The 25391-nt window shown below is 38.9% G+C and overlaps 1 protein-coding gene and 1 long non-coding RNA gene across 4 annotated transcripts; one reads left to right on the top strand and one right to left on the bottom strand.

The window, feature by feature from the left end:
• Positions 1-74: 74 nt before the first annotated feature.
• On the bottom strand, positions 75-23458 carry prrt4b (proline rich transmembrane protein 4b). Of its 2 annotated transcripts, none has more exons than XM_058772634.1 (4): positions 23226-23458; positions 17371-18508; positions 9567-9683; positions 75-3057 (listed from the first exon to the last, which is right to left on the bottom strand). In XM_058772634.1, exons 2-4 carry the CDS (start codon positions 18410-18412, stop codon positions 1022-1024), a joined length of 3195 nt encoding a protein of 1064 aa, XP_058628617.1. In that variant the 5' UTR covers positions 18413-18508; positions 23226-23458; the 3' UTR covers positions 75-1021. The 2 variants fall into 2 exon arrangements, with proteins under 2 accessions (XP_058628617.1, XP_058628618.1); XM_058772635.1 differs by having other exon boundaries at positions 9567-9680.
• Positions 6313-17066, top strand: LOC131538656 (uncharacterized). Of its 2 annotated transcripts, XR_009270633.1 has the most exons (4): positions 6313-6949; positions 7792-7937; positions 14716-14831; positions 15544-17066. It is a non-coding gene; the product is annotated as an uncharacterized LOC131538656 (long non-coding RNA). The 2 variants fall into 2 exon arrangements; XR_009270632.1 differs by having other exon boundaries at positions 14716-17066.
• Positions 23459-25391: the final 1933 nt, after the last annotated feature.

The following is a 25391-nucleotide window of genomic DNA, read 5'->3' as shown; positions in this document are numbered from 1 at the left end:
TTATTGTAAATCTCCAACAGCCTCTAATGACAAACATTAGATGGATCAGCAGTTTCTCACACACGTTTTCAGAACATGCACGCTATAAAATGTACAAAGTAATTTTTCTTCATTTTAATATGTATTGAGTAACAGTGTATAGAGTTTTTGAAAACATGACATATGACCTGGCAGATAAATAAATTATTAATTGTAGTTATATATCAAATATACACTATGAAAAGGAAAAAAAAATGACAGGCTATAGTTTAAGTGCTACAGCACGACTGAACTTTAGCTATCAGCAGAGTGCTGCAAGAATACTTGCATCCTTCTTTTTGTCCCCCCCCCACCCCCTCCCCCTCCCCCGAGTTGATAAAACTGTTAGGCCTTTCAACAACATAGTGCATTGTTGCAAAAAACAACAGCTACTTGAAGTTAGCTGTGCAACTAAAGACCAGAAGCACAATGAAATTTTCTAAAGGTTTACAAAATTGGATTGGCAGGTTATACTGTATTTAATTTGAAACTATTTTCTGATGCTATGTTACCTAGTATTTGTTTAACGGTATGGTTATCAGTAGTTTGCACTCTCACAGTATTAATCATATAGACCAAAAAGTGATTTTGTACAAATTCATACAAACGCCACTGTTAGCATTATAGATAAAGGTTGAAACAAATGTTTTACAATTACAAATTTATCAATCATCAAAGAACTTTTGTACAAAATCTGCCTAAGCTTCTGGCAATTGGTGGCACTTCTTAAACCTTTACAAGGATATTGACTTCAGAATCCATCTCTTTGGAGAACTTACCTGACAGAAGCAAACCAACCCTTATAAAATGAAACATTTGGCACAGTTCTAGACCACAAAACATTTACCTGTATGTCTACACAGAGCAAATATGTTTTGACACCCTGGCAAACAGTCTAACCCAATCACCTGATCTGTCCATTACCTGTTCATCATATCTCTAAAACTCTTTTGGTTCCTTCATATTACATAATTTAGTTTTGTCTGAAAGTAGAGGTCTCCCCCTAGAGGTCAATAGTCTCACTGCAGATGCTCAGAGCATCAATCTGTCTGCACACACTGATAAATTCTTCTTGAACAGATTGGTCAAACTCTGACTGCTGGTCCATACTCTCCTCTGACTTTAATGTTCTGTAGGGTCTCTGTAGGCTTCCCCTTTGGTGGCCAGAGCTGGCAGTGTGGCTGGAACCCCCACTGAGGGTAGAGGGTGGTGGATGGTGTCCTTCCGGACTAGAGCACAAAACCAAAGAAGAGTCACCCAGAGACTGTCTGTAAAGGGAACAGGAGCTGGAGCTGCCTCTCCAGCGCTCGGGAGATGAGCAGCAAGTTGAAGATGACAGTGAGGGAGAAGGGGATGGAGGAAAACCTAATGACGGACCATCTGGTTGGGCTTGAGAAGCAAGGGGAACTTGGGGTAGCACTTCCACACATGAAGATGTTCGGTATAGGCCTGGATCAGGAGTAAGGGTGTCTCTCAAGGTTTGGGCACCGCTGGAGTTGGTCTCTCTACCATTCAGGGAGCGGTCGCTAGAGGTGAATGGTCGTAAGGGGCTGAAGAGACTCATGGGAAATAGAGATTCACTAAACAGTGCTTCATCAATGCTTCGACGCAGATTTATGGGCGAAGGAGGGCGCAGGTCTGCTGTGGAGTCGCTGGTACAGGATGAACCCACAGAAGGGGCACCAGTGTTGGGTTGAGTGTTGGGCAAGTCTAGGTCAAGGTCACGATAGGCCAATGCCCGGTTGCTGTGGTATAAAAGGTCAAGGCCGTTCAAGCTGCTAAGACGGTCGTCCACCAATGTGTACAAGGGTAGGCACTCTGTTTCTCCATGCCCAATTGGATCACAAATGGCCAGCTTCTCCTGGTGAGACAGAGTCCACTGGTAGCTCCCAGGAATGATAGGTGACTTTGCTGCAAGGAGTTCTGTCCAGCAACTTCCTGGCTGGGGAAGGTGATCAGAACAGTAAACTGGTTGAGCAACTACCAGAACCAGTGTGAGGCAAATCACTGCTTCACAAACTCGGCAGCTGAACTGAAAAGTCCACCACGGCCAAGGCCGAAAGGACTCAACGCTCCCAGCAATTCCGAGAGCGTGCAGCATGGCATAGAGTTGCAGGCCTGCACAAGCCAGAGAGAAGACGGCACAGAGTAGCACAGCGGCTGCTGCCCGGTCCCAATCTCGGCTCTCTGCAAACGGGCAACGGTTGTAGCGTTCAGCTGGTGTTGGTGATGTGTTGTTCAGATGATAAATATGCTTGGAGTCAGCACGAACATAACAGTAGAACACAAAATATGCAGCTGATAGGAAAGTCGCCAGTGCCACAAAGGCACCTCTAGAGATCAAGGACAGAAACAGGTAGACTTGCTGGTCAACATGGAGTAATGCAACAGGGCCAAAAGCAGCAGCAAAGTGCAGAAGCACCAAGCAAGCTAGGAAACAAGGTCTCTGAAAGGCGGAATAGGACAGCTGCATACGAGAGCGCATTGACAGGAGCAGGAATACAAGGCCAAAGGCCGCAGTCATGCAGGGAAATGGTGCCTCGTAAAGTAACAGTGAAGCCTCTGTGGATACCATGCGGTCCTGGTAACCGTATGCATCGTACACTAGGGCAAAGGCCCTAGTGCAGCCAGCGGCCACCAGACAGAGACTAACCAGAGCGAAGTAGCCACAGCCTGATGGGTACTGTAGGGGCAGGCACAGGAGGTTCAGGGTGGAAGCCAAAGCGACTAGACAGAACACAGTGCCCAGGCCGTAGATGTGTGCTTCCCACGCTGAACCCCATGTAGCCAGGGCACTGTTCCAATCAGAATACAGTGCCACAAACATAGGTGGGGCTGGAAATGGGTTGGGACCTTGAGAGAGGTTGGTGGAGAGGGTGGTTGTGCTGTCATTTTTGCTGCTGTTGCTCAGGACAGTGGTGGAGGTGGGCCAAGTGTCACTAGAACTGCAGATTCCAGAACGTTCTGCATTGCAGTCAGGGAGTGCAGATTCTTGGGTAAGATCTGTCAGCCAGTCTTCAGATGTAGCAGTGGCCATTTCTAAAAGGAAGAAAAAACACATTGCATTATTAGTACAGAAGACATGTGTAAAGATGTACTACAGATGCTGATTCTCAGAAGACTACTCATGATTTAATTATTCCATGACTCCCACTTAAATATAAAAGCTGAATGGAAAGCTAGTTACAAAATAAGAAGCACAAAGAAATTAATCAGTAAAAACAGAAAAGGTACTGGTACAGGTACTTGTAATTTTCTTCCAGAACATTTTCACTTAAGTTTACAGACATTTCCTTTAACCCTAAGATACAACACAATGCAATGGCTAATTTAAAATATGGTTAAAATGCCTGTGAAAAATCAATATGGAAAATTCCTTCATATTAGCACAGTACATCGGGCCCTATTTTTGAGGACTTTTCTTAAAGTGTATACAAAATGGATATTCCAGAACAGACAACCAAGGCAGTCATTACTGTCACCAACTTCTGGCAACCTATGATTTGTATTTCTGTGATAGACATCACCACTAGAGGGCATTTTTGAGGTGTATGCCCAGCTATGCATGTTTCACAGTGGAAAACCAAAGGTTTAGATGTGGAGATTCCTAAATTTGGGAAATGTCTAGTGTTTTAAAAGCTCTCAATATTATATTTCTAACACAGGGAGAAAAAGTGGGTGAACATATTTGCCCAAGTAGCAGGGATTGGTGGGCTGCCATGAAAGGCGGAGAGACGACATCTGTTGTTTGTATATAAATGTAATTGTGGTTGTATTGTTTGATTCACAGATTGCTCTGGGAGGAGGCTGCTGTTTTAGATTTTGGATTCTGTGGGTTGGCTCTGGTGCTGAGGAGTGTTATATACATTAGAGTTTCTTAGCCTAACTGAGTTGGAACAGCATGTGAAGCCAAATCTGGAAATGCTTCCTAATGCTTACCAAACATTTTATTTGGAAGTGATGTATAAGCAATCCAAAAGCAAGTCCTCAGATGAACTAAGATCACCGTAGAGCATGCACACGTTATGAAAACCCACACAGGTTTGTTTGTGGCATCTAATGTGCCACTGTAAAATGTGATAAGACATTCAAAATATGTAAATCCTCCTGCACTAGAAGGATTGCCCTGCTGTGCATTTGCAACTGATGTGCAAATCCATACAAGATGGATGATATTAGCTTCCATAGCCATATCAGTCCTGTGCATAACAGCGTGGAGATGTACGTCAGCTCTTCAGAGACTGACACATCTAATTACACCCTTTACAGAGCAGATCAGAGTCATAACTCATCTTAGCTGCCACGATAATGCTTTCTAAAAATACCAGTGAGTTTACTGAAGCCTTGAGACAGAAATCATGGAGCATTATGGGCCAACAAAGACTAACAAAGATTAGCTGATGCCAGCTTTTACAGTGTCTCAATGTATCTCAAATCTCAATGTCATTTTTCAAAACAAATCAACAAATTTCCAGTCCCCATCCCTGTTTCTGATTTCTCTTTGTTATATTCACAAATATGAACTGGTGAAAACAAATTATGTTTTGCCCGTTCCTTTTACATACATTTCTGAATGCATATTTCTGTATATTTATGTGAAATTATATATTTCTATATTAAAATGGATTAGATTAAATGTTAAAAATGGCTCTCTCATCTCACAATGTTATATCACGGGCATATTTTTCTCACTGTTTAAGTGTGACGTCAACCCACCTCCACATTGTGAATGGTGAATACATCATGTCTGAATGTTGTTGAGTGCTGGTAAGACCCTGCTTCATTTTAGGTTGCTTCTATATGCTTTTATATGTTGGTAGTGACAGACAATTTCCTGTTACACCCAGAGCCAAATTAACTACTTTGTTTATGACCTTCCTCCTTTTAAAAAAGCAGAGGCCTACGTAGAATCATGGGTCACTCCCAAAGGTGGGTCTGGTATTTTTTGCGCTGGTTTTGGCCTTTTTGGCTGATGACCACCACTATAGCTAAATATACTCATTGTGCCCAGTCAGTGGTGAGTACTGGCTTCTATTTTAATGTCAATGTGTTTTTTTGTTTGTTTGTAGATAATCAAACCTAGTTGCCCTTGATTAATGGTAGCGTGTGTGTGACAGCCACACACTGCTCATTAGATGCTTCTCTTTAATCAACACTACCACAACAATAACCACCAAGCAGTGCTCATTAGAGCTATAGCTTGACATCAAGATGGCTGTTTATCCACTTACATTAAATATAGGTTACAGCTGACTCCTGTTTGCAGCAAACTTTGGCTCATTGGAATACACTGACCTGATTTCTTTTCAATAAAAGTGCATGAAAGGATGTTCAGCTCTTATTTTCTTTATTCCTTTATGTTGTTCATTCATGAAAAATATCCATTCTTGATGCGTTTTATTCAAGAAAAATGAGCAGAATGAATTTCTGTGTAAATCCTACAAAAGCATTCATATGTAAATTGCCAAACTAATTTCAATGTGACATGTACATACAAAAAGGATTTGAAAATGATTTATACAGAAATTTGTTCTGGATGTGTTTTAATGAATAAAATGAAAAACCCAATGAGTTCAACATATTGCTTTTGCTGTATTCTTAAAGATTAATTAAACGGTTTTAATTCAGTCTCCTGTTTTTCTATTTGTGTTTCCCTGTCTTCATATATGAATGCGCTAATGTGTCATTCTTTCTGTCAATTGTAAAAAAAAAAAAAATGTTTTACACTAAAGTTCAAAAGTTTGACAGAAATGAATACTTCTACATAGAAAGGAGTCATTATATTGATCAAAAGTGACAGTAAAGACTATTTTAAATAAACTCTGTTCTTTCAGATTTCCCCCCAAAAAATCAGCACAAGTGTTTTAAACTTAATTACAATAATAAGAAATGTTTCTTGAGCACCAAATCAGCATATGAATGATTTTTGAAGGATCATGTGACACTGAAGACTGGAGTAATGATGCTGAAAATTCATCTTTGCCATTACAGGAATAAATTACATTTGAAAATATATTAAAATACAAAATCCAATCCTGTGTTTGCACAAGACAACTTGCGTTTAAAATCTTAAAATTAAGATTCCTGATTTAGGAAATAGGAGATATTTTTGTGCGTGTTGAGTTAAGAATTCCTCATATTTATACCACACAGAACTGCTTCAGAATTATTAAAGACTGTACAAGAACAATAAGCAAAAATGTATAAAATTCTGTCACAAATGCCCTGTTTAAAAGATCAGCATGCTAGCTAGAAGAAACCAGTTTATACCACCATAGAAATTAATGCTGCACTCAGCAGGGCAGGTTCTTGCTTTCTAGATGCTATCAAATGCCAATCAGTCAAATGAGCTCTAGAAGGCAGAAATCCAGCTTTAGAAAGTGTCCAGCTGTCTTGATGAGAATAATTAGTGTTTGATTAACTGAAGGCTGAGTGTCACTCTGACATGAGGAGAAAGTGTATGGTAGGCAGACACAGGAAGAGGGTGGCGAGAAGGCCGGGCACTGATAAGAGGGATTGTTGTGGCAGGAGCTTCACACGTCCTCCCTCTTCATTTCCTTTCGCCTGCTTGTGCCCTCCACCCTCAGGGGTGTGGAAAATATGACTAGTTTCTGGATGCGAGCCAGTGTTTCAGTCCAGGAATCAATCAAATCTCAATGACCCTGATCCCTGCACACACTGGATGACACTCTATTTGTGGAACTGTGTGCACATCTATCAAAACAAAATACCTCTAGAGAACACAGACATGTAAACATAGCAGGAATTAAAGCTAGGTTAACATCCATGGGGTTTCCATAATGTTGTTGTTATGGCCATGCATTGTAATAGTACTGGATGGTAGTTCAGAAGGAGGTGACAGGAAGCAGACCAAAGGCAAACAACTCCACTGATCCACATGGGGTTAATGGATATTCCTTTCAAATGATAGGTAGGGTCAGTTATTGATGGTGCCACCCTGGGTGAGTCTATACAGACATCTAACATTTTGGGTTAAATGTTTTTGCCCACAAAGCCTGTTCAGACATGTTGTCACTAAATTAAGTAGCTTTAATTTCATGGTTACATTTTATTTTAAGGTCCAATTCTCGCTATAAACAAGCCATTATCTACAACTTTTGCCTCAATAAACTCCTAATCTGCTGCTTATTAATAGTTAGTAAGGTGGTTGTTAAATTGGGTAGGACTAAGGATGTAGAATATGGTCATACCTAATATGTGTTTTATAAGTACTAATAAACAGCCAATATGTTAATAATACACTGTAAAAAGTGATAAGTTGACTTAACTTTAAAAAATTGAGGAAACACGTTAGTAAATGTAAATGATAATTAAAAAAAATAAGTTAATTGAATTGTAAGTTTTTTTTATTATTATTATGTACTTAATAATTTTAAGGCAACGGGTTTCCTCAATTTTTTTAAGTTAAGTCAACTTTCACTTTTTACAGTGATGCTAATAAGCAATTGTGAGAATTGGTCCCTATATTAAAGTGTTATCTTTTTTTGTATGTAATTAGCATACACCAATACGTATGCTGATTGAATCACCCAAGACGGAGGTGTAAAGAGGATCTGAGAGTTTTCCAGGTTGTCAGAATGTGAAACAGCAACACATATTTTAGGATTAGGAATTCGGACATGACTCCCTGATCCGATAATAACAACGCCCTCTGCTTAATTATGGAATACAGTGCTGTGATTTCATTACAAGTACTCATTCAGATTTCATCTACCCTGCCTCACTTTCAATTTCTGCTCTCTCTAATAATAGATGAGTGGTCAGCAGGGTAGGATGATCCCATTCATATTGATGAGGCCTGGGTATGCTGACTTAAAGAAGAGGGCAGTGAAGGAGAAATGAAGGAGACAGGAAGACCATCTGATCCACTTCCTTCCCACAGGACATTCAATTTTCGGGTGAGGTGAATGTGTGTGCTAGATTTCGAAACCTTTTGCATCTTTAATTTGAGATACGGCAGCTGCAGTTTTGTGGGTCGGATCTCTGCATGCAGTTTACTTTACGAGACAGTCCATAAACACACAGATATTCTCGCAACCTGGTTCTTGGATCGTTGTGGCATATTTTGTCCATCTATTAATGGAATTTAGGTTATCCCATTGAATGCAGCAGGAAGAAAGTAGGTTAGGTGCCACAGAAGAGAAGCTGGGTCTAAGATGTACCTCATGATCAACAGGGAAGGTGACGTAAAATGGCACACTTAACACCATATGTTGCTAGATCTGATCTACTGAGACAGGCTACGTAACTCAACTCTCTTGGGCAGTTTAGTGGTCGGCTTGTTTGTAGGAGGTGCCAACTATGAGATAAAAGTGCTAGTTTCTCCTCCCTCTGGAAGCAATTACAGGCAGGTAACAGACGGTTGGTTGTGGTGCAATCGGCCATACCATACCAACGGATATCTTCCTCCAAATCATGTGGAGGAGGAGGAAGAGTTTGACTTAAATTTTTCAGTGAAGGAAACAAGACAAGTTGGCTCACTTGTTACTGTGTTTGGGAAACATATTACGTCTTTCCAGCTGATGGTTGTATTATTTAATGTTAAAATACTTTCTCCTAACCCAGTATAATGTGGAGAAACAAGTAAGCCATTTCAAGGTTGATTCCTTTAGAAAATGTATCAAAAATTGTATCTTTTAATTTGGACAGCCCAACCAATCAGACACAGCTACACAGGCTCAATAATGTTTGTTTTGAGGCAGGACTATCTGTTTGTTCAACCAACGGAGAGCTGGTATGACATTCTTAAAGGGATATTTTTCACAAAATCTACTTATCCTCATGTTGCTCCAAAGAAATAGGACTCCAAAACTAGAAATTAAAAATTCCTTTTTTTATATACAATTATAATGAATATTAGAGCTTTGAATATCCAAAAATGGTCCAAAAACGTATCATAAATATCGTCCATATGCACTATATTCCAAATCATATGCTGGTTTTGTGTGAGAAAGACCAAAATATAAGTCTTTATTCGTTGAAAATCCTGACATCCATCCTAGCTGTGCATGAAGTATTTATGGCAGTTCATGAGTGAAGTAGTGTCAGATTTGTGAACAAATTGTTCTTTTGAATCAGATCTTTCGGGTTAATTGGCTGATCCAGTGGAGTCACAAATTAAAGGATTCACAAATTAAAGTGCTCTGGTTCTTGAGACTCAATGGGCCTGCTCCAATACCCGCACTTGCGGTCTTTGTACTTGAGCACTTGTCTACTTTCCTGTATTTGGCTGGCTCAAGTGTTCAAGTGAGCATTTACTTTTGTGGACTGACACATTTGTGATAAAATACACGTTTGGAATGACATGAAGTTGGGCAAACTATGACAATTTTTCATTTTGTGTGAACTATTCCTGTAACAAATTAGTCTGGGCGGCTTGAATGTAGTGCTATTTACTCAGGTCGAAAGTTTCTCCATAATACTCGTATTTTGAAAACTGGTTCACGTCCCAAGATGAAAATCAGAATATAATTATCACAGGTGTAGATTACATAAAGGCGTGTTTTGCATCAGACCATTTTAATTACCTGTGTTCCTGAGAGCCGTCACGCTAGCTGATGTTGTCAGTTCATTGTGTCGCTCTTGTGTTGTCAGATCAGCACTCTTCCCCATTTCCTTATCGCCTTCCTCCCATGGAAAGCCTGCTGGGAAAACAGAGCACACAAGTCTGAGAATGTGGTGCTGAACGAAAGTTATGACTGAAAGAATGGAGAAACAGGAACATTTTCTAACCTAGTTATGTCAAACAGATTTCTGCAGTATTCCGGGCCAGGATTCAGTGGCACTGGAGTTGGCATCTCATTGTTTAATTACAATAACTTGACTTTCATGTTTGAATATGCGCAGCCCACTCTACAGCGACTGAGCTTCATTACGGATCAGAAACGAAAACCTTATCTTTGTGACGAAGCAGGATTATCGGACTAATCCGTAGCAAAACTTTCCTATGAGAAAAAGCTACGAACAGACACTAGGTTGTGTGTGGCCGTGTAAAACTCACACATACCTTACCAGGACCGAAAAGAGACCTGACACAATGGGGCCAGAGTGTTTAATATCTGGTCACTGGTCAATGATTCCCACAGATCCAACTCAAATAGCTTGTCCTATTAAGCGCCACACATCAAGCTTTCATGTTTGTTACATTCTTTATTATTAAACTTTACGGTGGAATATTTACATTCCCAAATGTGTAACTATGCAGATGTTTGGGCATACATGTAAGTATGGACTCTATGTATGGATGTGTAGTGTCAATGTGCCCAAATAAGTGTGCAGACCTGTGTGTACCTTAGGCTGAGAGTAAAAAGCTTTCATTGCTTAGACACAAACATGACCTTTAGGGTGACTTTTGTGTGTCTACTTTATTCCTTGTGGTAACTGCTTAAGACCTGCATGATGTTCTTTTTTGTATATTGTCAGGATGCATGTTTCAAGTCTGTTTCAAGATACTGTCTCTCATTAGCATGAATAATGAGCTCTGCACCAAACCAAGCAGGGAGCCTACAAAAGGACAGTGTGTGTGTGTGTGTGTGTGATTGTGCACAGCTCTACTCATCCTCTCTTGGCAGGGGTTCACTCATGCTAAACCATCAAGCATCACTTGGCCACCACTTGATTCCATGATTCCATGATCTGTCTTTCCGTCTGTCTATCCCTCTATCTGTCTAATCCATCTATATCTATCTTTAACCAACTGTTTACATTTTTATGAAGCCATTGATATCAATCCATCCATCCATATCTATCAAATCCATCTACTGTATATCTATCTATCTATCATCTATATATTCATCCATCTCCATCCATCAACCCACATCTAATCCATCAATATCTTTCCATCAATCTATCTATATATTTATCTATTCCTCTATATCTACAGTATCCATCCATCCATCTATCCAACAAACTTCCCATACTTGTAATGAGAAATGCTTAAAGGAATAGTTCACCCAAAAACAAAAATTTTGTCATCACTCACCCTCATGTTGTTCCAAACCCGTTAAGTTTATTTCTTATGTTGAACACAAAAGAAGATATTTTGAAGAATTTTGAAGAACCAAACGGTTGTTGGTCCCTATTAACTTCCATAATAGGGAAATAAATACTATGGAAGTCAATGGGGACCATCAACTGTTTGATTACCAGCATTCTAAGAAGGAAACTCATACAGGTTTCAAACGACATGACATAAATTTTTGGGTGAACTATCCCTTTAACAAAAGAGAACCTTTAAGAGCTTCTTGTGGTTTTTCGTCAACACAAAAGAAATTCAGCCAGCCATAAATATTAGTATTATATATATACTGAACAAAATTATAAACGCAACACTTTTGTTTTTGCCCCCGTTTTTCATGAGCTGAACTCAAAGATCTAAGACTTTTTTCTATGTACACAAAAGGCCTATTTCTCTCAAATATTGTTCACAAATCTGTCTAAATCTGTGTTAGTGAGCACTTCTCCTTTGCCAAGATACTCCATCCACCTCACAGGTGTGGCATATCAAGATGCTGATTAGACAGCATGATTATTGCACAGGTGTGCCTTAGGCTGGCCACAATAAAAGGCCGCTCTAAAATGTGCAGTTTTACTGTATTGGGGGTGTCCAGGGGGGTCCGAAAACCAGTCAGTATCTGGTGTGACCACCATTTGCCTCACACAGTGCAACACATCTCCTTCGCATAGAGTTGATCAGGTTGATCGTCCAGAGCATCCCAAACATTCTCAATGGGTGACATGTCCGGTGAGTATGCTGGCCATGCAAGAACTGGGATGTTTTCAGCTTCCAGGAATTGTGTACAGATCCTTGCAACATGGGGCCGTGCATTATCATGCTGCAACATGAGGTGATGGCCGTGGATGAATGGTACAACAACGGGCCTCAGGATCTCGTCACAGTATCTCTGTGCATTCAAAATGCCATCAATAAAATGCACCTGTGTTTGTTGTCCATAACATACGCCTGACCATACCATAACCCCACCGCCACCATGGGCCACTCTGTACATTTCCCTGTACAGTGAAAACCAGGATTCATCCGTGAAGAGAACACCTCTCCAGAGTGCCAGACGTCATCGAATGTGAGCATTTGCCCACTCAAGTCGGTTACGACGAACTGCAGTCAGGTCGAGACCCCGATGAGGACGACGAGCATGCAGATGAGCTTCCCTGAGACGGTTTCTGACAGTTAGTGCAGAAATTCTTTAGTTATGCAAACCGATTGTTGCAGCAGCTGTCCGGGTGGCTGGTCTCAGACGATCTTGGAGGTGAAGATGCAGGATGTGGAGGTCCTGGGCTGGTGTGGTTACACGCGGTCTGCGGTTGTGAGGCCGGTTGGATGTACTGCCAAATTCTCTGAAACGCCTTTGGAGACAGCTTATGGTAGAGAAATGAACATTCAATTCACTGGCACCAGCTCTGGTGGACATTCCTGCAGTCAGCATACCAACTGCACGCTCCCTCAAAACTTGCGACATCTGTGGCATTGTGCTGTGTGATAAAACTGCACATTTTAGAGTGGCCTTTTATTGTGGCCAGCCTAAGGCACACCTGTGCAATAATCATGTTGTCTAATCAGCATCTTGATATGCCACACCTGTGAGGTGGATAGAGTATCTCGGCAAAGGAAAAGTGCTCACTAACACAGATTTAGACAGATTTGTGAACAATATTTGAGAGAAATAGGCCTTTTGTGTACATAGAAAAGTCTTAGATCTTTGAGTTCAGCTCATGAAAAATGGGGACAAAAACAAAAGTGTTGGGTTTATAATTTTGTTCAGAGTAGTTGTTTAGATTTTTTATTTTACAGTGATATATTTTAATAGTATTTTTTCCCTCTTTTGCTTCTATAACAATAATAACAGCAATTAGTTATTATTTTTAATTATAGCCATTTTGATATCACACAATTTTGGCCAAATTGTGCAACTCTACAAGCAAACCTTGATTCACAATCTTAATTTTTAAATAAAAATTGTAATTTAATTTTTATATTTATCTATATATCCATTTATTTCTATGTATCTATGCATTCCCCCAACATTAGCCTTGTATTGAATTACTCTCCGCTGTCTCTTGATGGGTGATTTAGAGATTCTGACTATTAAACCAGCTGTGTTCAACGTCCCCCATCACTCTCCGTCAGAACCACCCAGATCACCAATCCTCATTAGATGATGAGAAATGTTCTCTCAGAGCTAGTTATTCATCTAAGCAACCCTCTTTACCTTCATCTTCCTGCCTTGTTCTCTTCTACCCCTCCTCCTCCTCTCTCCCTGGTCACCATTAATAAAGAGGGAATTAGATCAGAATTTGTAATTTTGACCCCTGCACAGTGTGACATAAATCATTTAATCTCCCTCATGGGGCTGAATGTGTGTGTGTGTTTATGTGTGAGATTATGAACACATTGCTGTATGTTCAAGTAAAAAAGGCCAGTCTGAATTTCATTTAAAAAGGATTTTTAGGCTAAAAAACATCACTAAATTTCCTTCTATTTGGATTCAGGATAGTCACACATAATCTCCACACAGGCAGTAATGATTTGGTTAGTCTAGACGCTTTGAGAGAGCCTAATCATAGGATTAACCTTCTAAGAAATGACAGTGAGGTAAATACTTTAAGTGTATTGTTTGTGAGTGTGTGTATGTTCTAGTGACAGCCTGCACATGCCTCTGTCCTCAGCTTACCCAAAACACACCGTCAACAATATACTACATAGCACTTTTCAGCAGTGTTGCCATGACAACAATCACATTGTAACCAGCCTGAGAGCCGTAACCTTGACAACCGTGTAGTTTATGATCTAGCATATTAACAACCCTAGAGTTCAGTGGTATTTCATCTTAAAGAAAAGAAATATAGAATTTGCAAAGCGATGAAGATTTTGTATTATTTTCATTACAATTAAACGTTTTCCAACCTAATTCTCATTGACGTATGAGAAACTCATTTTTCATAACTATAATTCTTCGATTGTCTGGAAAATGTTTATTTTAATTCACATAAATATAGTTCACTAAATAATTGTACTTTAGGAATATTGTAGTAATAAGAATGAGATTTCGCCACATTATGAGTGGTAAAACAAATATATATGTAATAGGTTTTATTTAGTTTTTTTCTTTCTTTTGATTTTACTGTGATAGTGTGATATATGATCAAGGTTTCCAATTCCATAGAAATGCACTACTTGTAAACTGTTGCCATGGGTTAATTGTTTTTTTTCTTTTCTTGCAGTATAAAGGTTTGCCATATTGAATAAGTTGTATTTGACTAAAACATGTATATTGAAATATTCCACCCATTTTTATCTATCAGTGACAAATCTGTGCTAGATGATGGATTTTGTGTGAGTGGGATACTGGTAGGGAGGCTTTATGAAAACAGACTGTGTTAATTATATAGTGATTTTTATTTTATATAACGCATAACAGTAACTATAAATCATGTATTTTAAGAATTTGGAGTGGCATATTTTGGGTTTGATTGGGATAGGGTCATTGGACTAGATTTAGGCTATTTTTGATTGGGCTTTAAACTAGTTTTGTTTTGCAGACCTGGCAACCCTGCACATGACCCAGACAGTGTTTGAGAGATTCAGGCATGTTTCCCTTTCCAGTCGATCACTATTCCAACATTCCTTTCTTTCCTTTTTAATGCTCTCTTCTTTCCCAGTCTCCCCTCCTCCTCCTCTCAGTTCCAGTGTGGTAATTGACCTTGCTCTCAGCTCTGGCGTGTTTTTGAGGTGGGGGATGAGCAATTTGTGGCTGCCTGCACCTCCAGAAGACAAGGTGACCCAAACATTAGTCGATAATTTGCTGTTTCACACATCCACACCCACATACCCACAAATGCAGAGGCAGTGTAACATGCTGTTTAGAGTACGAGCAATGTTTCTGTAGTGCCTTCTAGAGGTGCAGGGAGCATATTTATGTAAAATCTTATTTGATGTATCTGTCGCTAAATTTACACTGTTTATATAGCGCCACAATACTAAATTGTCTTTAATTTTTTGGAAATTGGGTTGTAGAATCACTTGTGTGACTCATTTACATCTGTCAAATGTTTACTGATTGGCTTAAATGGATAGTCCGTCAAAAATTCTTTCTTCTGTGGAATACAAAAAAATATATATATTTTTTAAGTACGTTGGAAAAAAATACTATGGAAGTCAATGGGGACCAGCAACCATTTGATTACCAGCTTTCTTTAAAATATCTTACTTTATGTTCCACAGTGGAAAGAAACTCACTGAATGACACCTTTAAGATACTTAATTTCTGAAATGTATGGATTACTTGGGTTGTTACTGACATCTGGTGAAAATTTCATCTCAACAGCACCTTTAGAAATATATTTACTGAGAAAAATGGTGACATGTTCAATACTTATTTTACCCGCTATATGTATATATACACAAAAGATAATATTTTGACTCCTCATACCTCTTTCTGAAAATCTCTCTTTCTATGCATTTCCTTTCTCCATCATCTAAAAAAAAAGACTCTATGAGTTCGAAAGGAAAGGAAAAGAGAAGGACATGGAAAAACACGTCTCTGGGAGCCAGGAGAGGTTGAAAGAAAACATGAGACTGAAGGGCTAAATGAGACTTATTGCTGGAAAAAAAAGAGAGATGCCCAGTAAACGTCAGGAGAGGCCTATTACGGCGAGAGAGGATGGATAGAGCGAATTGAGAAAAAGAGACTAAATGTTGAGAGAGGCATGCTCAGCATCCATGAACAGGCGGTGCGTAAAAACATCGTCCCTGAGGATTCACTGGCTCTGCTGACTCCGCCATTGGAATACTGATCACATACCGCCCAACTGGCTGCTTCTCCAGTGCAAATCCCATGCTTACTGTACACATACACACCTGTCTTACCGCTCCCTTAGCTCTAGATATCAAACAGAGCCAATGTCAATACTGGTTAGCATGCTTGGCCACCTCACATACACCATACCTAGGTGTCTGGCACACTATTTTCACAGATATCTGGAGAGTTTTAGTTTATGATCACCTCAAGGAGGTCTGTATTGATTCGTCTGGATCGTATCATGAGCTTAGGTCTAGATCTTCTTTTTAACGACTAAAGTATAGTCAGTGCTGACCTTGTTTCAAAATGTTGCAAGCCTTTTCAAAAAGGTGACCCTCCAGTGGGTTATACAGACCAAATTTGACCTTAAATGATGCCAGTGTTCGTAATGGAAATAATGCTTACTGCAATTATTTGAAATAGTATACCTCTTTTTTTTTTTGGTTTTGCAACAGCATTACAAAATATGCAATAAACATTTCAAGCAGTAGTATACTACAGTACATTGTTGTCATTGCTTACTTCATAACATTAGATTTGGTCAGACATAAATATGTAAATAACTACATTTGGATTGTTAAAGTAGTTTTCTGTAAAAATATTAAGCAGTCCATGCACATAAACCAAGAATAAGATTACGGCTAATATTACAGTACTTGTAGTTGGTCAAGTGGAGAATTATTGGATGCAGTATACAGTAAATGTAGCAGGTAACGTACTGTAGGTACTCCATACCTATCATGTGCATACTGTACATATTGTATATAACATTTTTGTACAATGTAGATTTATTTAGTTTTTTTAAATTATCATTATTATTTTCATGACAGACATTTTTTCCCTTAAATTGTCATTACTGTAATGCACAATAAAAATATAATTTTCATTACTGTAACAATGATTTTCTTTTTATTAAAATCTGCATAAATTAAATTCAGTAAAACAATCTTCTATTATATTTAGTAGGAACTGTACTTTACAAATTTACTTTGTAAATTAAATATTTTTTCTGCATTATGGTGATGAGAATGAGATTTATTTAAAATCAAATTCGTTTTGTTTTTTGGGGTCACATTTGTCTCACTGTGTACATACTGTAGTAGTACGAGTAGTATGATATTCTAAATATAACCTGTTTCCTTGCCAGGAACAAAGCTCACAGACTAACTACATAAACAGACATCAGCCATCATGGGGCTCTTCCCATCCTCTTCTTACTATCAAAATGAAACTCATTCTTTTCACTAATTATTGACAACAGTTCACATGTTTTAGGGACTCTGAGGCTATTAATCAATTCATCAGCCTCATTGATTCCACTGTTAACCCTTGACTGGTAATCAATAAGGCTCTGCAATTCATTAAAGACCCATTTTCACCTTAAATAAAGGTATAACAAAAGAACAAATGTAATACACCCATGCCAGCTAAGGAGGGGTCAAATTGTGTAAATTTTTGGTTATCTTAGATCATATGCTTGGGTTGGAAATGAAAAGACAGGGAGGGGTTGACTTACCTCCTGCTGGCAGGGAGGGAGTAGGATCTGGGCCAACACTTTGCACTCTTCCCCCTTCTGATAGGCCTGTGGTCTGCTCTACCCACGTAAATCCATCCAGAGCCTTGTCAGTGGTTTTAAAAGGTGTCCATTCTGGTTTCGAGGCCGTGTTTGTTGTCCTCAATGCGTTTTGTCCAGTGCTGATGGTGGTCAAAGGTTCGGTAGATGCTTCTGGTTCTGCTGGTGTGATAAAATGTGTGGTTTGAAACAAAGGTATCGTTAGTTGTGACGTTGTTGCCTGAGTGTCTATGGGTATGGTTTGGTCACTGTAAGGGTTCATGGTTTCCGTCATCAGTCTCAGTGCTGTAGTTTGCATGATGCTGGTATTCTGAGCAGTGGATACAGTGTATGTTTGTGTCGTTATGTCTGATGTTGTTGACTGAGTGTCTGTGGGTACAGTTTGGTCACTGTAAGGGTTCATGGTTTCCGTAATTGGTCTCAATGATGTAGTGTGTGTGGTGCTGGTAGTCTGAGCCGTGGATACAGTGTATGTTTGTGTTTCTGGTTTAGATATCGTTGTTTGTGGGGTTTTCGCTGTGCTTTGGCCATTTCTGGGGGGCCAGAGATCGAGATCATAGTTTTGATCAACTTTAGGAGGTTCTGATCTATCTATTTGTGGTTTGTTCCTGAGTAAGTCAATTACTGGCAGTTTAGCTGATTTTAAAGGCAGTAGGGTGCCTATCTGGACAGCGCTGCTTTGAAGTTCCTCAAACGAGGTTGTGGTCGGCTGGTATTTTGGGCTCAAGTCCTTCGAAGACAGAGTATAGTCTTGTGTGGTTGCTTCTGGGAAAGTTGTGCTCACCTTTGTCGTAGCAGACCCTTTAGTTTCACCGAATAAAAACCGTGATCCCAAACCAAAAAATGGAATGTTAAAGTTGGGCATGCCCCATCCTTTGGAGCCTGCCTTGGTCTGGGTCGTCGGTTTTGGCCCAGAATCGCTGAAAAACCCACTGACAGAGCTGAAGAGAGAGAAGACCACAAGAGTCCCACGCAGAAGAAGCATTCTGCCCCTCTAATGTCGTCACTGACCACTGCTCACATGGTGTCTGAATTTCCGAGGAACGCCCACCAGATGCACCAGGCTTCTGCTGCAAATAACCTAGAGATGTAATAAACATTGATATCTTGTCAGTTCACTTCAAGCAAGTCATATTATAGAACTTTTCCCATTACACCTGTATGAGGACCCGTTTAAATTTAATGCTCTGAGTTTATACCAAACTCGCATCTTCTTGCTGTCACAGGGGTGGCCTCAACTCTCCATTGACAGAGCAATTATAGAAGCAGGGCTCTTGAAGAATACTAATGGGAGACTAGAGGTCTCTTTGTGGCCGTGTATGTATATATGGGGGTGGTATAGTAGGATGTATAGAGGCCCGGTTTCTTTGTGGAGCTGTGGGCTAATTTTGGAGTATAAAGCTGATGGCCTGTAGTCTCAGTGAGGGGAGTTGAATTTGATGGAATTTCTCTCGGAGTGAGACTTGGACTCTTTTTTTCTTTCTTCGCCACCCCCGCGTCCCTCTTTCTCGCTCTCTCTCTCTCTCTCTCTCTCTCGCTCTCGCTCTCGCTCTCGCTCACTTTCTCTCCCCCTCACGCAATTGATTTGTTCTCGAAACTGCAATAAACTCTCTACTCTCCCACTGGGAATAACATCAGTTGTTTTTGGTCAGTAAATAGTGGGATAAGTATTTTGAAATTCTTTCATTTCATTTCTTTCTGTAACCCCATTGTGTCTCATCCGTCTCTCAATGCCATCTGTATCGCAGAAATGGCCTCCCTCAAGAGTCTTTTTTAAGACCTCACAGCTTAATGAGGTTTGCTTACTAGATTAAACCAACTAACTGGCTCTGGGCAAATGGGTTTAAAAAAGATTGATGGATCTCAGATTTGACTTTGTGAGAAAATCCAAAACATCTGCCACAATCTAAAGATGTTTTAATGTTTTAAAGTCTCTTCAAAGCTGCAATTATTTGATCAAAAATATAGTAAAACATTATTACAATTTAACTAGCTTGTCTATTTGACTGTATTTTAAAATGTTATTTATTCTTGTGATGAATTTTCAGCAGCCATTACTCCAGTCTTGAATTTTTGCAGAAATCACTCTAATATGCTGATATAGTGCTCAAGAAACATTTCTTATTACTAATGTTTGTTTTTGTGGAAACTGTGATAGTTTTTTCCAGGATTCTTTGATGAATAGAACCTTAAAAGAAAAAATGCATGTCTTTACTGTAACTTTTGATCAATTTAATGCATCCTTGCTCAAAAAAATATTAATTTCTCTAAAAAAAAGAATTGTCCAATCAAATAAAACATAAAATATTGCTTCCATGTCACATTGAAAAAGGAAGGTCAAGGTCAACAAACTGAATTATAGGATACAGTACCCTGTAAAATATATTGTGCTTGTACACAGCACATTTTGATACCCAGCTATTCTTTGCATACAGAACATTTGCTTACTATGCATAGCAGAGCAGAATGGTAGAGTCAGAATTCAGAACTGCATACCACCATAATACTCTCACCATTTCGGAATCTTTTCACAAGGGGCGCAGTTGAAACCTGGCTGAGTCATAGTCATTACCGTCATCACTACTCAGACTGTTTACTCATTACCACACACCACCTGCTTTGAGCGAATAGAGTCCCGTCTTCTACAAACCTCGCTATTAAAGACAGCATTACCACAGGCCAGATTTATCAGAAAATTTATCAGACGCTAGATACTTTGCTTTCCCAGCCCCTGGGTTTCTCTTTCACACCTTCTGAAATGTTTTAAGAACAGTTTTGTCTGTGCTAAATGCTTCAGTAAGCCAGACCCCACAGGAGCTTGTTAAACAGCATCACAAACGCTGCTGTGTGCATGTGTCAGAGTCGGTGCCAAACTGGAAACTTAAATGACTGTATAGCACTGAGCTTTACTATTAGACCCCCCTCTTTTCTTATTTCCCTGTCTCTATCCATTTCTCTCTTTCTCCCTTCCCTCTTTCATTGTCATTTTGTTCTACCATGCATGGCAAAGAAAGGGCCTGCCAGAGCAGGATGTAATCACTCAAGCAGAAAAAGGGAAAAAGGGAGTGCTCGAGAGCTACTCCTGATTTAACATCACACATTTATTCCTCGCCTGAAATCCCTCCATCCTTGAGTTTTTTTATATTTGGGAAGTGATCCTTCACCATAGAGCGTCTGTAACAATCGCCCTATTAAAACTTACTTCTTACACTCATAATCATCCTAATAACAATTGCAATTATCATCCAAACCGTCACAATTGTCATTTTTACTCTAATTCAGTGGTTCTCAAATGGTTTTGTTTCAAGATTGGTTATCCAGTAGAGGCCCGACGATCATACAAAATCTATTTTGAAATATGGTTTTATACTTTCAGCAGCCTGTTCATGTTGGCAACTGCTTCATTTCTTTCACCAAGTGACAGATTAATTTTATTTGTCAAAATACAGATTGCAGTTGGATGTGCAACAAATTTGACTTTGTGAGAAGAATCAGCCATGATATTTGTGATCATTTACGGATTATTGGCTCCTGTATAACTGAACAATCAAAAGTTAATATGCATCTGACCGATCCATTCAAAGAAGTTTAATAGCTGCTGCGAAAAACATAAGCTAACAGCAAATTTACAGACATAAACACATTATATAAAGTTATATAAAGAGATTGGTGTATTTTGAGTACACTGCCATTCAAAAGTCTGGGGTCAGTAAGATTAAAAAAAAAAATGCTCACCAAAGCTGGAAACCTTTGGATATGGAAAGATTTTCCTCTCCCTTTTTTAATGTTTGTAGGACTAGTCATTTTGCTTTCATACCTACATACAATTGTATTTTATAATGTGTCTTTCAGCATTGTTTTTTTTCTAGCTGTCCACAACCCTGTCTGGACCCACCAGTTGAAAACCACAGCCATCACCATCTTTTGTAAACTGAATTTTTGATCCAACGCATTACTTAACCAATGAGAGGCAAAATAGTGATTCCACTTAATCAGATGAGAAAGGACCTGAATGAACCCATCAGGGAACTGAGAGAAGGTTGTAAGATCAGAGTTAGGGTCAAAATGTCCTTCTCTCAGATATATGTGTGTTTAAAGTAGGTCTAGCGCTGAGGACCCTCTTAAGTGGTGACGGATCGACCCATCATGATATCAATTATTTTAACAGGCCTCTAGACATGCATGACGGCTGTGGGAATCATTGGTTCACGCCTTTATGAAATCAAATGATTTATTCACTGAGCCTTTCTTGGTTCTTATCCTATAGACAAGATGGGGGAGGGGATATTTATGACCTGCAGCCATAAAAAGCACAGGAGTTTTCCTTTAAACACAGTCTAAAGGTTTTTAGAGACAGCGAAAGCCATTAGCGTAACCTTAACCTCAAATTAACCCAACCATGAACCAAAGCAGCCATGGTCTGGCGTATCATAGTCCAAACGCAGCTTAGTCCTAAACAAAGAATATTTAGTGTGGTTTACCAAAAAACACAGAAATAGAAATCAAACTTGATTCTAGACTACTAAGAATTTTAGTAGTAAAATAGCTTAAACTAGGATTTGAGACATATAAGTCTAATTAACATGTTTTAGAGATTTATTTTTAAGATGTTTTTGCACTAATTTGTGTACTGTGGTTGACCACACCAACAACCATCAGTAATTGTATGCTAGGTTTATTAGATACATTTATCTGTATATTATTATTGACTTACATAAAAAATACTTCATTGTGTGAAAATCAGTAGTTTTGGTGTCATACTGAGCACTCATCAAACTGTAACATGTGCAGTAGACAACTGGACACAATAACATCAAACCAAGGGCAATGTCCAGTTTTACAGAACCCCCTAAATCACCTCAATCGATTGGTTTGATGGAGCATTGAATGTGTTGTTGTTTTGCACAATGATTCTCCTCCCATTCCCTCACACTGAGAAACACTGGGCTCAATACTGTTGACTCCATGTACACAATCATTTTCCACATCAACGGCGCTCTGCGTCCTCATGGTTGTCAGCCGCCACAGTGTTCATTAACAGAATGTTATGATGTTGCAGGCAATCCATTTATGTTTAGCCTGTATGTGCATGGAAATTGATGAATTATATGTCCTGATTATAGTTGTTTGCTCCCAGCCATAAGCCATCAATGCTGGTTGTTTCATTGAATCCCCTGCTAGCAGTATCAGTATACACACTGGAAATACTCATAAACTTGATATCTGACATGTCCATCATTCAAATTCTTTAATATGTTTTTAAAGATGCCAAAGAACCTGTTGTCATTTGTGATTCTTTGATTTCACTGTAATATCCAAATGTTGCAAATGTTTTTCACCATATTCTGTCTTGGCACACGCACAGTCCTGGTGCTCAGAAGAAGTCAATTACACTTGCCTGTGAAAACATGATAAATGACCTGTCACGTTAATGTTTTTGTGGGCTTTTCTCTTAAAGCATCCGGATCACCTGATTATCTCAAAACGCACAGGCTGCTATGCCGGCTGCCTTCGCCATGGTTACCAGAGGAGCAGAATGCGTCTGAAACGCAGAGATTTTCCCACACCGCACATATGTGAATGTGTGAAGAGGTCTGAGAAGGTAAACAACCATCCGTTTAGCACAATCAAGAGCACGAGCTGTGGTTATCAATCGAATACAGATGTTTAAGGACCTGACTGAGATTGTCACATACATACAGTATACCTAAATCAAGAGATTCAGGCATCTGCAGTGAGGCTGTAGCTTCTTCAATGAAACATTTCTGGAGCGATGAAGGACAGAAGGAGAAACTTACCTTTCTCCCAGTAGAAGAGAGCAAACAGAGAATCCAGAAGAGTCACCAGCACTCCACTGCAGGAGAGCGAGATCCGTCTCTCTGTGCGTGTGGGAGAGAAATCGTTTTTGGTCGCACACTCTCTCTCCCTCCCTCTCTCTCTCTCTCCCTCTTCCTCTCTCCTCCCCTCTCCCGCTGCATCAGTAGTCTAGTGTAGGATTCAGATGCACAATATCTGGTCACACCTCGCTGAGCAGATTGTTAGTGAGCAGAGAGCAAGCACCGTACAGCAGACAACCGTCAAGGAATTAAGGATCCTTCACAAATGAAAAACACACATTCAAACACATACAATGAATACATATGCACACATGCACACTAGAATATACCATTACCAACATCTATTTTTTTCTCAGAATTTTTCGATTTTTCTTTTATGCCAAAAATCATTAGGATATTAAGTAAAGATCATATTCCATGAGGATATTTTGTAAATTTTCTACAGTAAATATAACATAACTTATTTTTTGATCAGTAATATGCATTGCTAATGACTTAATTTGGACAACTTTAAAGGCGATTTTCTCAATATTTTGACTTTTTTGCACCCTCAGATTCCAGATGTTCAAATAGTTTTATCTCTGCCAAATATTGTCCTATCCTAACAAACCATATGTCAATGGAAAGATTATTTATTCAGCTTTCAGATGAGGTATAAATCTCAATTTAAAAAAAATGCCCCTTATGACTGGTTTTGTGGTCCAGGGTCATATTTCTCAAATTTTCAATTCAATTAAATTAAATTCAAGTTTATTTGTATAGAACTTTACTTACTTTTACGATACAAATTGTTGCAAAGCAGCTCTACAGGAAATTAAGTTTCTACAATATATTTATATATTGTAGAAACTTAATATATTTACCTCATGACAAAATTTGGTAATTCTGTATGTTGTCTGAGGGTTGGCATCCTCTGAGGGGTTGGCTTCATCTCTACTCAGGTGTTTGGTGATCTCAGATCATTTAAGGGTTGGATCCAGACTGAAGCTTCTATAATTCCTAATTACCACGATATGTTAATCCCGTGGCAGAAACAGAGAAACAAATAGAGACATAATTAGCGTAGCTGCTGTTCCATCCAAGCAAAAATGATTTGTTCAACCCAAGCATGCACGATACAAGGAAATGGTCAGTAACATCATCACTTTGAGGTATAATATCTATATCAGTAAGATCAATTCCATGTGATATAATGAAATCTAGCGTATGATTAAAATGATGAGTGGGCCCGGTGACGTTTTGTTTGACTCCAAAAGAGTTTATTAGGTCAGTAAACGCAAGTCCTAACGCATCATTTGTATTATCAACATGAATGTTAAAATCTCCGACAATTTTAATCAGCTTTTAGTTTTGTAATGTGAGAAATTAATTTTAAAATGTACAAATACTGCATGTTGTCTCTTATTGTCATAAAAACTGGTATAGGATATAAGAGTTAGAAAACATTTAAGATCTATTTTATACATTTACTAATATTTTTGAAAGTAGAAATATTCCATGTAGTGTATCAATTAGGCAATAAAAACCTGCATGTACAATTACACAAGAATTTGAAATTTATACAAGAGTTAGAAATTTTGATATTTAATAACAATAATATTTTAATAAAATGTATACACTTTAAATAAATGAATATTGTTTTGATAAATTAGAAACTTAAATACATACACATGAATTATAAACTTAATTCTTAATTTTTAGTTATATAACAGTGTGTTAAATACCTTAACAATGTAAAGAAACTCTGTCTCTGTCAATCATAACAAAACGTTACATCACACTTCAGCCCACAAACATTAGCATGTCATGCTTTTGAGTTGACTTTTGCCACACTTCAGCTTATTGTCAATAGAACGGCTTATCTCTGATGCCAATCAGAGGTAGCCAATAATAATCCATTCTCAATGTTCCTCCTGGGAGAGAGTATATTCTGGGATATGACCGCCTCTCTGATCCTAAGGAATTCACTAAATTTAGAAACAATCAGAATTGTCCCATCCGAAGGAAACATAATTTCCTGATTGAAAGCCCAACTTGTCCAACTGAATGGAGCCAGTGAGTCTCAATGCCAATTTGACCTTTCATACAGTACGCATACACACACAAATTCTACTATTTTTTACCATT

This window comes from Onychostoma macrolepis, chromosome 04 (assembly GCF_012432095.1).
Source record: "Onychostoma macrolepis isolate SWU-2019 chromosome 04, ASM1243209v1, whole genome shotgun sequence".
Taxonomy (NCBI): Eukaryota; Metazoa; Chordata; class Actinopteri; order Cypriniformes; family Cyprinidae; genus Onychostoma; species Onychostoma macrolepis.
The sequence above is the reverse complement of the archived record's forward strand: the minus strand, read 5'-3'. Positions and strand labels throughout refer to the sequence as shown.

Bases quoted from the DNA above. Each gene is read 5' to 3' on its own strand.
- prrt4b (XM_058772634.1), bottom strand. From the start codon at position 18,412: ATGCTTCTTCTGCGTGGGACTCTTGTGGTCTTCTCTCTCTTCAGCTCT. The intron at 9,684-17,370 runs GTAAGTCAACCC...CTGTTTTCCCAG, and splicing joins TCCCTCCCTGCCAGCAGGAG to CAGGCTTTCCATGGGAGGAA. The intron at 3,058-9,566 runs GTAATTAAAATG...TCTTCCTTTTAG, and splicing joins GACGGCTCTCAGGAACACAG to AAATGGCCACTGCTACATCT.